Source organism: Anolis carolinensis, chromosome 3, assembly GCF_035594765.1.
Source record: "Anolis carolinensis isolate JA03-04 chromosome 3, rAnoCar3.1.pri, whole genome shotgun sequence".
In the NCBI taxonomy this organism is placed as follows: domain Eukaryota; kingdom Metazoa; phylum Chordata; class Lepidosauria; order Squamata; family Dactyloidae; genus Anolis; species Anolis carolinensis.
In genome coordinates, this window is record NC_085843.1 from 83,482,417 (window position 1) to 83,499,703 (window position 17,287).

General features: G+C 43.8%; 1 protein-coding gene across 11 annotated transcripts in view; it reads right to left on the reverse strand.

Annotated features, from left to right (window-relative positions):
* The window catches only part of kdm6a (lysine demethylase 6A), a 218,523-nt gene that overhangs the window by 88,763 nt on the left and 112,473 nt on the right, over positions 1–17,287 (reverse strand). For 6 of the 11 annotated variants that reach the window (XM_062975178.1, XM_062975175.1, XM_062975176.1 and 3 more), the window contains exon 7: positions 449–503. In XM_062975178.1, coding sequence (XP_062831248.1) covers positions 449–503 — 55 coding nt within the window. Of the gene's footprint in view, positions 1–448; positions 504–3,529; positions 3,611–17,287 lie in introns of all 11 variants that reach the window. The other 5 variants (XM_062975177.1, XM_062975174.1, XM_062975170.1 and 2 more) reach the window with 1 other exon arrangement.

Here is a 17,287-nt window from a genome sequence, read left to right on the forward strand (position 1 = left end):
GTTTTATACTCGGTTGTAAGCCGCCCTGAGTCCCCCCTCGGGGGTGAGAACAGCGGGATATAAATGTTGTAATAAATAAATAAATATTTTGTATTCTTAATCTAATAAAGAAACCAGAAAGCAATCACACTTTGCAGTTTCTAAAAGCCTGATTTTAGAGTTCTGTGCAGATGTATGAAATTTTAAGTGAGAAATTACAGTGGTGGTGAAGGGAAACATTAGTCTTTTTTGGAAATGATTCAGATTTTCTGTCAACACTACTAACTAAAGTGTTATTGATTTAAATAGGTCTAAGTATGACTGATGTTAGATCTAGCTTGAAGCCTCTAGAACTGGTCCCAATACCAGGCTGTTCTGCTCATCTGGATAAACATAAATATGTGTCAAGATACTTTTGGCTGAGAAATGAGGAGGTAGCAGATCCATAACAATTGGTTTCAATACTTACTTTCAGCATTGGACAAAGTGCAAGGATTGCAGTCAATCAAAGCCAACTGAAAATGCTGCAAAAGAAAGGAGAAATAACTTTGAACTTGTAAGTGTTTGAACTTATCAAAGTACTGAATTGTTTGTCTAACAATGTTAAGCATTTTTTTTCTTTTGGTTCAACAGAAGTAAACTACTTCATGCTAAGGATGTAAATCCCATACTTAGTCCCAACTGAAGACCTTTTGAATCAATGATATTAACATACATTTCAATTTACCAACTTTCCACTGGATGCCTTTTTGATTGAAATTAAAGCATCTGTTTAGCATAATCAAAAACTGATTGCTTTTAATTGTAACAGTGTGCATAGAGTAAATATCAGCAATTCAGTATGAATGTGGAAAAAGTATAAACTCTGCAGCTACCTATTATATCCATTTAGCTGTTATATCAGCTTCCTAAAACCTGAATTAAAATATATGCAAATAAATAACTCTCATAAAAAGATGAAAATATTACTTCGAAAATGTCACACTGTGCTCACTTTCAAAAATTACATCTTTAGACTATACCTTCCCATCATTAAGAGAATGAAGATTTATCTTTAAAGTTGAAGACTATGCGATATCACACTTTTTATTCAACACTCTGAAGCTCTTATATACTGACAGAGCAATTCAATATGACTGCTACATTTCATACATTCACTTGAATAATTTCTATGAATAATAAAACCATACTGTAATACCTGCTTTTTGTTAACACAGTATTTGGTTTGAGCAAAGTATATATTGCTCAATTTAAAACAGCTACAAATTGATACCTATCCATCTTATTATTGTATTGAAACAACAAAATATTACTCCATGCTGCTGGTATGTCTTCACCCCATCATATAAAGAAGTATTATATTCAGTGACTTTCAAAAACATTTCAACAACAATTTAATTACTCATTAATCAGTGTACTCTAGTAAAATTTGAACCTAAGAACAAAAGGGATAATAAAAACTAGTCTGATTGCAGCCATATAATTTGAATGGTCTTACAAAAATAACAATGACAAATTTGATCTGGCAGAAACATGTTCATTTCCTGGCAACTGTTTCTTTAATAAATAACAAATTATATAATTGACCTGTATGCAATTATTTCTCAGAAAAGTATGCAATTAACTTATATGTATTAATTGTCATTAAAACTAAGGGACTATAAAGGCTGCAACACACTACAGACCCTACAATAGCCTCAAGGCCATTGATGTACCTACACATTTTAATGTGAAAAGATCACCATACATTTTTATAATAGAAAACATGTAATATTTCCTTAATAAATTAGTGTATGCATTTGTAAGACACAAAATTATAATTACTCAATAGTACCTCAAATGATACTAAGATATACAAAACAAGAAGGATAATTTAAACTATCAATATTTAAAACAAGCCAATATAAACAAATACTGTTTTATTAATCAACGAAAGAGATGGCTCTAATTTTGAAATGGGAGCCACTAATGAGGCTCAAAACAAGAATGCATTCATATCATTCATTCTTATTATGATATTATAGCAAAATCTCAGAATATTCAAAATTATAAAATGCACATTTTACCAGAACCATTTAGCACAAGGCATAGTAATGCTATGTTGACAATCAAAAGCATGCAGTTGCGTATTCCAAAAATAAACCATCTTATCGTAAAGGTACCCCTAGTTATTCAACCACATACAAGAACAAACCCAGTCATCCAGAACAATCCAGGACATATAGCTACATCAAAGCGCTGAGATTCCTTTTGCAGTATTCCATTAGAAAAACAGCCATATCAAACAACAGAGCTCCTTTGTCAAAAGACTATTTACTGTTTTCGGTACCACAAACTACAAATGTATCAAAAATCCAGCTCTAAATCTCTGCTGCAAACCGAAGCTAGCAAACATCTGCATCTCTCACAAATATTGCAGTACTGAAGCTGGCTGCTGCTGTGTGAAATAGTTATTATGCAGGAGAGGCCACTGCAGTTCAAGAGACGACATTCAATATCTCAAGGCAGACATCCATCTACAGAAATTCAAATCACAAGCAAGAGGAATTACCTACAAGGCACTCAATTCAATGTTTGCACTTGGTGATATCTTTTTAAGGAGAGCAGCTAAAGTCTATGACATTATTTCCTCTTCATAGCTCCTACTGATGATGTGATTGCAATAAAAGTTGCAAACATTACAAGGAATCAGAAGCATGGTGCCTGCTGGATATTAACAAAGCCTTTAATCGTATCCTACACAGATATTACTCTCCATAGAACTCTACATGCACTGAGGAGCAGACCTAGATTTTTTATAAGTTTTTCTGGTTCCATTTTCAATATGCTTCAAAACTACCAATACAAAACAGTAAGAAAAATACTCAAAAAGTTAATGTAAAACTCTTTTAGATATACATCAACTAGCATGATTTCCTAGCATAGGGATTTTCTATTTTCATCCAGTAGCTGGTATTTCCTAATAGGTGGTTTAAATATCATATGTTACATTAAGTGAAGCCACCATTACAAGCTTGATAATTCTGACATGAACTTACCACAGTGGGAAAGCCTTATCCCAGCTGAGAACAACTCCTAGAGATGGTTTTGCTAACTATATGACCTAGGTGTGATGCTTGATCCTAAGAGCTGCCTTTTGTTCAGATAACTAGGACACAGAAAGCCTTGCATAATCAAAGTCCTGGCAAACAGCCAAGCCTTCATCTGACAGGCATGTTGAGGGTAAGGGTGGGAGGACGTGCAGCACGCGCAGCTAAATCAACTAATTAGTTTGCTCTCCAGAGTCCTTCAAAATTGGAATTAATTCATCTTTTTTAAAGAAAGCAGGCTTGTAAGGCGTAAGTACTCCTTTTCACCCTACACTGCACAATCAAAACAGAAGAATTTACTACATAAATAGGACAAAAGAAGGTGAACAAAGCACTTCATTTGCATAATATGAACAGGTCTGATCTAAATAATAATATGTTCAGACCAAATGTTTAGCCCATTGTTATATCTCATGTATGAAATCATTGTACAGTAGTAAACAGTATAATTAAAGACATACTTTTTCCATGCTAGCAAAAAGCCATGAAGTTTTGATGTAAAGAAAGTTTTCCAGCCCCATGCTCTTGACTGATAATGCTACCTGGAAATGAGAGGGATTTTCAGTCAGTATGCACTAACAGTTTCTTTGGCCTATTTTTGGCTCACTAGGTTTTCCCCAAAATGTCTGAAGGATCACAGGTGTTTTAGGCACACCAGGTGGTATTTTAGCACATTCTACATTTGAATTTTGACCTTAAACATTCTTTTTTCTTTTTTTAACTTAGGGGGCTTGTGGAACAGGAGAGGAACAAAAATTAGTTCAGGAACAGGAGGCACACAGGCCACACTTCTTCCACTCCACCTCTCTTAATCTTTTATTCTTTATTCCTCAAGGCCTTCTATTCTCTTATCAAACCTACAGCATGCTTTTGCACTCTTTGCCACATACATGTAGCTTCTACATTCCATCTCTCAAAATGCACCCAAAATCAGTGGTGACAAACAGGTTTAATTATATCCCATATCCTATTACAGACATTGCCCTTTTCTTCTGGAATAAGTTAATAGATGCCAAGTCCTCTGAAGCTTTTACTTTTTCCATGGTCACTTTTAATGTTGAAGTACAAATCAACTCTTATTAGATAAGTTATGAGCAGGTAAAAACAAAAATACTCATCCACAAGGTTTACACTAAACTGTAATTGGCCAATGGGATAGCTTTCTCCCAGCTTTTTCTTTATATTATACTAGCTGTGCCCGGCCACGCGTTGCTGTGGTGAAGTATGGTGGTATGGGAAATAAAGTATTGAGGAACTGGTGGTAGTTAAGGTAAAGGGTAAAGGTGTGGAGTCCAGATAATCCAGTTAAAGCAGATAATATATAAGATTATATGGGTTATATAGCTGTGTGGAAGGGCCTTGAGTCTACACTACCGTCTAATCCAGTTAAAATCCGATAATCTGTATTTTATAGGCAGTGTGGAAGAGGCCTAAGTGAGGCCTAACTCTGCCTGTCCCCTGGGTGAGTGGGTTGCTAGGAGACCAAGTGGGCGGAGCTTAGCCTTCTAACTGGCAGCAATTGGATAAAAACAATTATTCCTCTCCCTCTAATTAGGACTTTATTTTTCTTTTCTTTTTGTTGTATCAACCTAGAGGCATGGATGATGGGTTGTGTTGTCAATTTTTGAGGTTGTGGGGTGTTTACTTTTGTTGTTTTGGCGGTCTCCAGGATTCCATCACTTTTTTATATATATAGATTACTAGCTTGGAGACCCAGCGATGCCCGGGTCATTTGAGAAAGGCATTGTTTGCCTGTGTTCCAAGTGTAGCCTATATCCAATGTCAGCTGGGTTCAGTGGGTGCGGGTGAGCTCCAACTCCCATATGGAAGTCCCATCGTCCAGTGTCCATCCCCCTCCAAACAGAGCCAGTATGTAGAATAGGTCATGAGGGCTCCATGTACCATGTTTGGTCTTGATCAGTCATTTGTGTGGGTCGCGGTGCTCTTAGGAAGTGAGTGAAGGTATTGGAAGTCCCATCGTCCATGGTCCATCATCCTCCAAACTGCACCTGGGTGTAGAGTGAGTCATGGGTGTTCTCTGTTTGAAGTTTGGTCTTGATGAGACATTGATGGGGGTGACAGTGGTCTCAGGAAGTGAATGAATATACTGCAAGTCCCATCATCCAAGGTCCAAGCTCTTTCAAATCTCACCAAGATGTAGAGTGGGCCATGGTGGCTCTATGTGCCAAGTTTGGTCTTGATCAGTCATTGGTGGGGGTCACAGTAGTCCCAGGAAGTGACTGAAGATATTGTAAGTCCCCTCATCCACGGTTCCTCTTCCCCCAAACTGCACCAGGATGTAAAGTGGGCTACCCTGCACCTGCGTGTCAAGTTTGATACAGTTTTGTCATTCATGGGCATCACAGTGGTTTGTGGGAGGTGAATTGGATGAATGTACTGCAAATCCCATAATCCTCGGTCCACCCTCCATCAAACTGCTACAGCATGTGAAGTGTGTCATTTGGGATATGTGTGCCTGGTTTGGTTCAGTTGTGTGATTTGTGGCAGTTGCTGTGGTCTCAAGAAGTGAGGGAAGGTACTGCAAATTCCATCATCCTTGGTCCATCCTGCCCCAATATACATCAGGATGTAAAGGGGTCGACAGGAGTTCTGTGTGCCAAGTTTGGTCCATTTCTATCATTGGTGGGCATTGCAGTAGTCTGTGGGAGTTAAAGTGTTTGAAAGTACTGCAAATCCCATCATCTGTGGTCCATCCTCCCCCAAATGGCAGCAGGTCATAAAGTGCATCGTGGGGATGAAGTGTGCCAAGTTTGGTGCAGATCCGTCATTCCTGTTGGTCTCAGTGGCCTGGGATAGTGGCGGCCAATCAAAACGCGAGCACATATTCCGCCAGGCCAATCAAAACGCTGATACATACTCCGATTTCACTTTTATTATATATATAGATATAGATAGATTATATCTTCTGTGCTATTACAGGATTCTTCCCAGACTCAATGAAGTAACACACCATCCTGCTCTACACATGCACTCCCCCCAGAGAGAAGTCTAAAGTGCTCTCAACCCTTGAGAAATTGACACATTTTCCAAATTTTAACTTGATTCACTTGTGACCGAAGAAAGAATAATTATCAAAAAGGAGGAATACATTTTCTGCCAATACTTTTGATGGGGTGAGAGAAAATAGATGCTAAGATCTTCACTTTACAATGGGAAATGCACTAGAAATTGTATGGGAAAATCCTCTACTCTTCTGGAAATGAAAAAAAAAAAAACACTGAGGAAAAATGGCTCTTCAAGAAGTGGCACTGTGTATGCGGAGTTGCATATATGCGACTGTAAAAATGACAAAGTTTCACATCTTTAATCATTTGGATAGCAATGTTAGTTATTATATTGATGTCTCATTACTTTAATTTAATAATACTTTATACAAATCAATATTATTCTACAGTGCACCTCCACAATCTATGACATATACAGTAGAGTCTCACTTATCCAACATAAACGGGCCGGCAGAATGTTGGATAAGCGAATATGTTGGATAATGAGGCATTAAGGAAAAGCCTATTAAACATCAAATTAGGTTATGATTTTACAAATGAAACACCAAAACATCATGTTAGACAACAAATTTGGCAGAAAAAGTAGTTCAATATGCAGTAATGCTATGTAGTAATTACTGTATTTATGAATTTAGCACCAAAATATCACGATATATTGAAAACATCGACTACAAAAATGTGTTGGATAATCCAAACGTTGGATAAGCGAGTGTTGGATAAGTGAGACTCTACTGTAATTCCAATACAACTTCAATAGTCTGATGAAAAATCATGCAGTACATGACTTCAGGCCATCAAAAGCAAACATTGTCAAAAACTAAAATAGTGAATTAATATATGCCCAACAGAGCAAATCAAGCCGAACCTTCTATTTTACTTTCTTGCTGCAAATGTTTGTAGCCATAGGACAGGCCACCTGTCAATCACCATTAAGTTTGGTTCCGCCCCCTGTTCAGGGCTCTGGGAGGGAAGGAGCCATTTTTAAGTTAGTCTCTCTTGGGAAGCTCAGCTGTAGGACATATACCAACTCGTCCCGTAAAAGGCTTCCTATTTCAAGACCACCGGGGATAAAGAACACCAGAGTTAAAGTATACCAGGAATATTGACCGTCCCAGGATACAGAACAACAGCACAGAAACATCTGAAAGCCTCAGCTGGTAGGTCCACTCAACAACCAGACGCACTTGGGAGTTGGCAGTGGGTCCCAGACCAGCTAGGCCCAGATAATAGATAGCCTGGGAGGGGTTATAAGAGGGTTTTCACCGTTATTCAAAGCCTATCGCCTGTCCTGTGGGACAAGACTCCTTGAAGATTTATTATTTGTTTGTCAATAAAGACGTTGTTATTTCTTTAAAGACTTCAAGGCCATCTTTTCAGGAAAATTCCTCAACGACCCTTCTTTAGGCCCCTGGCTTCTCGCTGGGCGTAAAGCGTACGTCCTACATAACAGACAGTCAGTCACAGGCCCAGCGCGTGACAGAACAATGCCCAACAGAGCAAATCAAGCCTGAATTCTTCCTAGAAGTCAAGACTAAACTTGGGGAATATAAAGAAAAGACATGACTCAATAATACTTAGTAAGGTAGAGGGCAACATGGACAAACGAAGCCACAGATTTGAAACTTGAAGACCAAAGGAGAATTGTTAGTGATAACTGTTAGAGACTTAGAAGTCTCTCACTTATAGGGCTGCTATAAGTCGAAGTCACCTTGACAGCTGCTAGTGTGATGACCCATGGGCCTTGTAGTCCTGCTCATGACATTGTGATGCCTGATGAAGAAGAAAACTTGGGTTTTTTACCTTCCCAGTCAGAACTGGATTCTTCCCAGACAGATTCTTCCCAGCCAGATCTGGGAACCTTGCACCTGCAAGAGGATTATGTTCCAGAAGTATGTCAAACAAATACTGAGGCTACATCTCCAGTGTTTTCTCGCCATGAGTTTTGTAAACAACAGAGAGGCTTGGAAGCAGCCTCGCGCAGGAGTGCGAGAATAATTGCTAAGAATTTGCCAATTAAGCCTACTTTCCATGAGAATCTTTAAGGAGTCAAACATCTGGTCTCAGAGATTAGCTTTCGTTTCTGGTTCCCAGAGAACTGCTCTCGGCGGGAAAGTTAGACTCTATATAGGTGTTTTACCCGCGGAGTAACTTTGCGGAGTCAATTCGTCAGCCTCCGGAGCGAGTTGTGTCTGGACAGCGCGCTCCGTTTCTAGCCTCGTTCCTGCCCAAGCCTTGCCTTGGTTCCAGCCTTCGCTCCTGTTTCCCAGCCTTTGTTTACCAACGGACCTTGCCTTGTTTTCCCAGGACTAAACCTTGCCTTGTTTCACGGATTTTACCAAGTTATTCCACGGACCTTGTTCTTGTTCCTCGTTACCTTGTTCCACGTTTCAAGCCTTGTTTCAAGTATCAAGTTATTTCCTAGTCTTGCTCAAGTTCATGGACTAAAGGACCTTGTCATCTCCCCTCACTTTGCCTGGCAAAGTGAGTGTTTCGGTTATTGGATTACAACTTTGGACCTTAATATTTCATATTGGACATTGTTTCTTTGGACTAATTTTGACCTTCCCTGAAAGGTCTACTTCTGGACTAACTTTTACATTTGCTTTTACTAACTTTATATATTTCCTTAATAAAGATATTAGATAGAATCTGGCCTCTGCGTATGGTTATTGGTGCTCTGTAGCCTGGGTCGTGACAGTTTGACTCCGCCACCCTAAGCACCAATTAACCTCGGCCAGAATGTCTACCGGAGTCGTACCTGGGCCGAGCGGCCAGCCGATTACCTACACCATCGACAAGGATGAGGTGGACCGAATCCGTGATAAGCTCAATGCACAGGATGGAGAAATAAAGGGTTTGAAGGAACGCGGAATCCGTCTTCCGGCCATGGCGTTGCCAACCAAGTTTACTGGAGAAGCTTCTAAGGTTCATGTTTTCCGTCGCCAATGCCAAGCTTATCTAGAGGCCCGTGATGCCGAGTTTCCCCAGGAAGACATCAAGGTGGTGTGGATTTACAGTCTCCTAGACGGGCCAGCGGCTAACTGGGCGACGGCTCTGTTCGACCAAGCCTCCCCACATCTAAGGTCAGCGCAACATTTCTTGGACCACCTTAAGGCGACCTGGGGAATCGAGGACAATTTGGAGGCAGCCGGGCACAAACTCCGCCGCCTCTTCCAAGGAGACAGACCCATGTCTCAGTACATAGCCGAGTTCCGAGTGCTGGCCCACAACACCGGCTGGAACGATGTTGCCCTCAGAGGACAATTTCGGGAGGGTCTCAACATTGAAAGGCTGGAGGAAATCTCCAAGGTGGATCCTCCCCAAACGCTGGAAGCACTCATCGATCAATGTTTACGGGCTGAAGTCATGATTGCCAACAGGAAGCAGTGGGTACGAGGCCAGAGCGGTAGAGCTGGGGCAAAACCCCCCGCTCCCGCCAGCGTTCAGCCGCGTCCAGTGTGGAGACCCCCACCACCATCCCCATACCCCAGAGGGAGCGAGGAGGTGCCGATGCAGTTGGGCAATGTGCGTCCCAGATTAGATGCCGCCGAGAAGGCCCGCCGCCAACGCCTAAATCTCTGTTGGTATTGCGGGAATGGGGGCCACTTCGCCAGAGAGTGCCCAGCCAAAGGGAAGCCCGCCGCCCGTCTTGCGGCGGCGTCCTCCACGGAGACGAAGACGTCTGAGGCGGCTGGCACACAGCCGGCGGGGGAAGCCAACGACCGGGCGTAGAGAGGCTCGCCAACCCGGTCAAGAAACCCATTCAAGAGCCGCCAACCGGGGTCCTGTTCCTTCTAGTGGTCACCTTATGGTCAGCAAAAAAGGGACCCGTCATGATCCACGCCATGATAGACTCAGGAGCTACCAACAATTTCATTGATAGAGAGTATGCCGACTCTCTGGGATTACAATATCATGACTTCAAGAATGCCCGTGTGGTGCAAGCCATCGATGGCCGCCCTCTCAAGACGGGCCCCGTAAGCCAGTGGTCGGAACCCACCAGGATGTGGATAAGGGAACATATGGAAGAGATTTCCTTCTTTGTTACTGAGGTTCCCCATTTCCCTGTGATTTTGGGGATTCCATGGCTGACACTTCACGACCCAAGCATCTCCTGGTCCAACAGAGAACTGCAGTTTGCTTCAAAGTACTGCCAAAACCATTGCCTCGTAGCCAAGGTCTGCCATGCCACAGACACCGAGCCCATTATCACCTTGCCAAAGAAGTACTCCGAGTATTGGGATGTATTCAATGAAAAAGAAGCCGAAAAGTTACCCCCACATAGACCTTATGACTGTGCCATTGACTTGGTGGAGGGGGCCCCGATCCCGCGAGGGCATCTCTACTCCCTGACTGAACCAGAGCAAGAAGCTCTCAGGGAATTCATAGAGACAAACCTTCGCAAGGGATTCATCAGACCCTCTCAATCCCCAGCCGCCTCCCCAGTGATGTTTGTGAAGAAGAAGTCAGGGGAATTACGCTTGGTGGTGGACTACAGAGCATTGAATAATATCACCAAGCGGAACAGCTATCCCCTGCCCTTAATCTCGGATCTACTAGACCGACTTCGAGGAGCCAAGGTTTACACCAAGCTGGATCTTCGGGGAGCTTACAACTTAGTTCGCATCAGAGAAGGGGACGAGTGGAAGACCGCCTTCCAGACTAAATTCGGATTATTCGATTCCCGAGTTATGAATTATGGATTATGCGGAGCTCCCGCAACGTTCCAGCATTTTGTCAATGACATTTTCCAGGACTATCTAGATAGGTTCTTGATAATCTACCTGGACGATTTTTTGGTGTTTTCTAGATCACAATCAGAACATGAGAACCACGTCAAAATGGTGTTGCAACGATTGCGGGATCATGGACTTTATGCCAAGCTAGAAAAATGCGCTTTTGATCTACAAGAGGTAGATTTCCTTGGATACCGTATCTCGCCTCTAGGGCTCTCCATGGATCCAGCCAAGGTTTCAGCAGTATTGGAATGGCGGGCGCCAACTAACAAGAAGGAGGTGCAGCGATTCTTGGGGTTCGCGAACTATTACCGTAAGTTCATTCCAGATTTTGCCCGCTGGTCTGACCCAATCACTAGCTGCATCCGTGGAAAACAGCCCTTCCGCTGGACTGATCAAGCAGAGAAAGGGTTCCAGCAACTAAAGAAATTATTCACATCCCAGCCAATCCTTCAGCATCCAGATCCTGAAACCCTTTTTGTGGTGCAAGCGGACGCCTCTGATGTGGCAATTGGGGCTGTGCTCCTACAACCGGTGGGAGATCACCTTCATCCTTGTGCCTATTATTCTCGTCAACTAACCGCACCAGAGAGAAACTATACCATTTGGGAAAAAGAACTATTAGCCATAAAGGCAGCTTTTGAAACTTGGAGACATTGGCTAGAAGGGGCCAAATTTCCCATTGAAGTCCACACTGATCATCGGAATCTAGAACATCTAAGAACTGCCCGCAAGCTAAATCAGAGGCAGCAACGTTGGGCTTTATTCTTTGAACGTTTCAACTTCCAGATTCATTATGTGACCCCAGCCCAAACCAAGCAAGCAGACGCCCTGTCACGTAAACCGGAATACGCTGCAGGACGCAAGGAGACCTTTGAATCCCAACTACTACAACCCGAGAACTTTGCCACGCTCACAGTGGGGAACACCAAATCCACTCCCATTGATTCAACTCCCTCTACTCCAGGGCCCATCTGTGCTCAAGAAATCAGGGCTAGTCAGCAAGCAGATGCCTGGGCGCAGGATCAACTTCGTCAAGGTCTGCATTTTCCCTTTTCGCTTAAAGATGGACTGCTTTGCTATAGAAATCATGTTTATATCCCACCCGGACCGGGCAGGGAAAAAGCACTTCGTCTGTGTCATGACTGCAAACCAGCAGGGCATTTCGGACTATTTAAAACCATGCATTTGATCCTAAGAGATTTCTGGTGGCCCAAGATCCGCAAGGATGTGGAAAAATATGTTAACACCTGCCCAGTATGCCAGCGCTCCAAGATAAGAAGGGAGAAGCCCTCAGGGCTTCTACACCCCCTTCCTAACCCATCTCGCCCATGGGAAATAATTTCTGCGGATTTTATCACTGACTTACCACCTTCCTGTGGATTCACCACGATCCTAGTGGTGGTGGACCTTTTCACCAAGTTAGCCCATTTCATTCCCTGTGAAGGTCTTCCCACAGCCCAAGAGACTGCAGATTTATTCCTCCAACATGTTTTCAGACTACATGGATTGCCCAAGAGTTTGGTCACAGACCGTGGATCCCAATTCACCTCTCGTTTCTGGAAGGCACTACAAAAACTATTGGGCATAGACTCTCGTTTATCTTCAGCTCATCATCCCCAAACGGATGGGCAAACGGAGCGCACCAATGCCACTTTGGAACAGTACCTTCGCTGTTATGTAAACTACCAACAGGACAATTGGGCTTCTCTGTTACCACTGTCGGAATTTGCCTACAACAATGGAGTCCAGGCTTCTACAAAAGAAACGCCGTTCTTTGCAAACTACGGCTTCCATCCACGTTTCTTTCCCCCTGTCATTGAAACTTCAGAAGTTCCCGCAGCAGAAGATTGGCTGCAGGAACTCACAGCGGTGCAACAACTTTTGCTCCAGCAACTGGAACAAGCCAAGGAGGACTATAAACGTCACGCGGACAAACATCGCCAGCCGGGCCCCGAAATCAAGGTAGGAGATCGGGTTTTTCTGTCCACTCGCTTTTTGCCCTCCCATCGCCCTTGCCGGAAGTTAGATGCCCGTTTCATTGGCCCCTATCCAGTGGTGGCGCAACTTAACCCCGTGACTTTCAAACTCCAACTTCCGCGCTCAATGCGCATTCACCCAGTGTTTCACCGCTCCCTGCTCCTTCCGGCGGATGGTGTGCGGCCAGATGTAGACCGGCCGGCCCCCGTCCCTATTTTGGTGGATGGGGAGGACGAGTTCGAGGTTCAGGACATTTTGGATTCTCGCTTTCACCGCCGCCGCCTGCAATATCTCATTGACTGGGTGGGTTTTGGCCCTGAGGAACGCTCTTGGGAAGACGCTTCCACAGTTCACGCTCCTGATCTAACCCGTCGCTTCCATCAGACCTATCCCGCCAAGCCACGACCTCGCGCCTCGGGGAGAGAGTCCCAGTTTGGGAGGGGGCTTGAGGAGGGGGATAGTGTGATGACCCATGGGCCTTGTAGTCCTGCTCATGACATTGTGATGCCTGATGAAGAAGAAAACTTGGGTTTTTTACCTTCCCAGTCAGAACTGGATTCTTCCCAGACAGATTCTTCCCAGCCAGATCTGGGAACCTTGCACCTGCAAGAGGATTATGTTCCAGAAGTATGTCAAACAAATACTGAGGCTACATCTCCAGTGTTTTCTCGCCATGAGTTTTGTAAACAACAGAGAGGCTTGGAAGCAGCCTCGCGCAGGAGTGCGAGAATAATTGCTAAGAATTTGCCAATTAAGCCTACTTTCCATGAGAATCTTTAAGGAGTCAAACATCTGGTCTCAGAGATTAGCTTTCGTTTCTGGTTCCCAGAGAACTGCTCTCGGCGGGAAAGTTAGACTCTATATAGGTGTTTTACCCGCGGAGTAACTTTGCGGAGTCAATTCGTCAGCCTCCGGAGCGAGTTGTGTCTGGACAGCGCGCTCCGTTTCTAGCCTCGTTCCTGCCCAAGCCTTGCCTTGGTTCCAGCCTTCGCTCCTGTTTCCCAGCCTTTGTTTACCAACGGACCTTGCCTTGTTTTCCCAGGACTAAACCTTGCCTTGTTTCACGGATTTTACCAAGTTATTCCACGGACCTTGTTCTTGTTCCTCGTTACCTTGTTCCACGTTTCAAGCCTTGTTTCAAGTATCAAGTTATTTCCTAGTCTTGCTCAAGTTCATGGACTAAAGGACCTTGTCATCTCCCCTCACTTTGCCTGGCAAAGTGAGTGTTTCGGTTATTGGATTACAACTTTGGACCTTAATATTTCATATTGGACATTGTTTCTTTGGACTAATTTTGACCTTCCCTGAAAGGTCTACTTCTGGACTAACTTTTACATTTGCTTTTACTAACTTTATATATTTCCTTAATAAAGATATTAGATAGAATCTGGCCTCTGCGTATGGTTATTGGTGCTCTGTAGCCTGGGTCGTGACAGCTAACAACATTAAATTTTTATGCAGTCTTTCTCCAAATAAAAATAATTAACACAATTCTTTTGCACATGATCAGTCTTTACTGATCTTCCAAAATTCTGGCCATTGTGAAGTACATAGTAAGCTCCTAGGAACACTCTCTCCCAGCCATGGAAGTAAAAAGCTGAACAATATTGGCATGAACAAACAGAATGCACTGCTATATATCAATGTTTTCATGGGTGACTTGGAAAGCTTCCTTAACTCCTGATCCAAGATATCTCTCCTCTACCTAAGGTATATTGACAATATCATCATGATAGAGAACCTGTTTGAGACACTCCACCAGAATTTCAAAAACTTCCACCCTATCACCAATCTAAATCTGGAATAATCAAGAGAGCAAGTTTTTTTTTGGACACTTCGAAAAAGCTACACACCAGACATCTAAATATCATACCACACCACAAACTCACTGACTACTACATCTATATCTATATCTATATCTGCTATATATATAATAAAAGTGAATGTTTGTATGTATGTTTGTGGGTATGTATGTTTGTGGCAGCATTTTGATTGGTCGGGCGGTGTATGTGCAAGCGTTTTGATTGGCTGGCCGGAATATGGGCCAGCTTTCTGATTGGCCAGGCGGAATGTGCCAGCTTTCTGATTGGCCGCCACTATCACAGGCCACTGGGACCACTGAGGGAAAAACTACTACCAGCAGGCTTCGTTCGGCCTACCCAATCTCCTCAGAACGACGCTAGCTTTGGTACACTTAACAGCCTTCGGCCTACACTTCTGTAATCAAAAACACCACTGGCACCACCAGGAAGGCCGGAGCTGGACCAAACCTGACACACATAACCCCTAAAACCCATAAACCCACTGACAACGGATCTGGACCAAATACACCCAACATGGCCAACTTCTACTCCCTCACCTCACCCCCCTTCAGTGCTTCTACTAACATGTCTCAGCCTTTGCAAGCTGCTAGGCCCTGCTAGGCCCCAAAAAAGGACACCATCTTCTCTCCTAGGCCCCAAAAGGATGCCATCTTCTCTCCTAGGCCCCAAAAGGATGCCATCTTCTCTCCTAGGCCCCAAAAGGACACCATCTTCTCTCCTAGGCCCCAAAAGGCCTCCTCAATATTGTTCCAAAGACGCCAGCTTTTCCCTGGCTCATTGGGACACAGTACTATTCACAGCACACGAAAGAGAAAATAATGTCTATCTTTTTAATCTTTACTTTTAAGGATGGTTTACTTCCCCCCCCCCCTCCCTCTCAGTTTTTACTGAGGCAAAAAACTACCAAAAGCAGGCTTCAGCCTACTAACTCTAACAGGCTTGACACATACACTCCCCATGACCTGCTATACATCCGGGCACTGTTTGGAGTGGGATGGATTATGGATGATGGACTTGCAGATGGGAGTTGTAGTTCACCAGCCCCCACTGAACCCTGCTATGTCTTATTTATACTACTATTGCTTGACGTTACTTTTGTTTTATTTATATGGTGGATGTTAGCACGTGGCTTAATGGCCTTGCAAGCCACTTTGGGTCCATTGCAGAAAGGCAGGGGAGAAATATCAGCATTAAATAAACAAACAAATAAATAAATGTCTCGATGGTATGTATGGTTGGAATGACCTTCTGTCGGGAGGGCTTGAATGGTCTCTTCCTTTGTGGCAGACGGGGCTGGACTGGATGACCTTCAGAGATCCCTTTCAAATCTCCCAGTCATATTTATGACTGGATGGTCATCTGTCAGGAGGGCTTGGATGGTGTCTTCCTTTACAGCAGAAGGGGCTGGACTGGATGACCTTCAGAGACCCCTTTCAAATCTCCCAATCGTATTTATGACTGGATGGCCATCTGTCAGGAGGGCTTGGATGGTGTCTTCCTCTATGGCAGAAGGGGGTTCGACTAGATGGCCTTTGGCTACTCCTTCTAACTAGGATTGTATGGAAGCCTTTAAATCAGGCATGGGCCAACTTGGGTCCTCCAGGTGTTTTGGACTCCAACCCCCACAATTCCAGACAGCCTACCCCATGATGCGCTTTATGTCCTGGTGCCATTTGCGAGATGATGGACCATGGGTGATGGGATATGTAGTACTTTCAATCACTACGATTCTCACAGGCCACTGCGATGCCCACCAGTGACGGAACTAGACCAAACTTGGCACACAGATGGGACATGCAGTACCTTCACTCGTTTCTTGACACCACAGCAACTGCTACAAATGACAGAACTGAACCAAATGTGGTATATATATATCCCAAATGACACACTTTATATGTTGCAGTAGTTTGGGGAAGGATGGATCAAGGACGATGGGATTTGCAGTACCTTCATCCAATTCACCTCCCACAGGCCACTGTGATTCCCATGAATGACGAAACTGTACCAAACTTGATACACAGGTACAATATGGCCCCCTTTACGTCCTGATCCGGTTTGGTGCAGGATGGACCATGGATGATGGGATTTTCAGTACCCTCACCCGATTCACCTCCCACGGACCACTGTGATACCCATGAAAGCCGAAACTGTACCATACTTGACACACAGGTGCAATGTGACACAATTTATGTCCTGGTGTGGTTTGCAGGAGAATGCACGAAGGATGATGGGATTTCCAGTACCTTCATCCAATTCACCTCCCACAGACCACTGTGATGCCCATGAATGATGAAACTGTACCAAACTTGACACATAGGTGCAATGTGGCCCACTTTACGTCCTCCTATCATTTAAGGGAACAACGGACCATGGATGATGGGATTTACAGTACCTTCACTCACTTCCCCAGACCACTGCGACCCCCACCAATGTCTAATCAAGACCAAACTTCACACATCGAGTCCCCATGACCTACTTTACATCCTGGAGCTGTTTGGAGGGGGATGGACCATGGACTTGCATATGGGAGTTGTAGTTCACCCACACCAACTAAAGCCAACTGACACTGGATCGAGACTAAATTTGGAACAAAGGCAAACAATTCCATTCTCAAATAACCCGGGCACCACCGGGCCCCCATGCTAGTATATTCT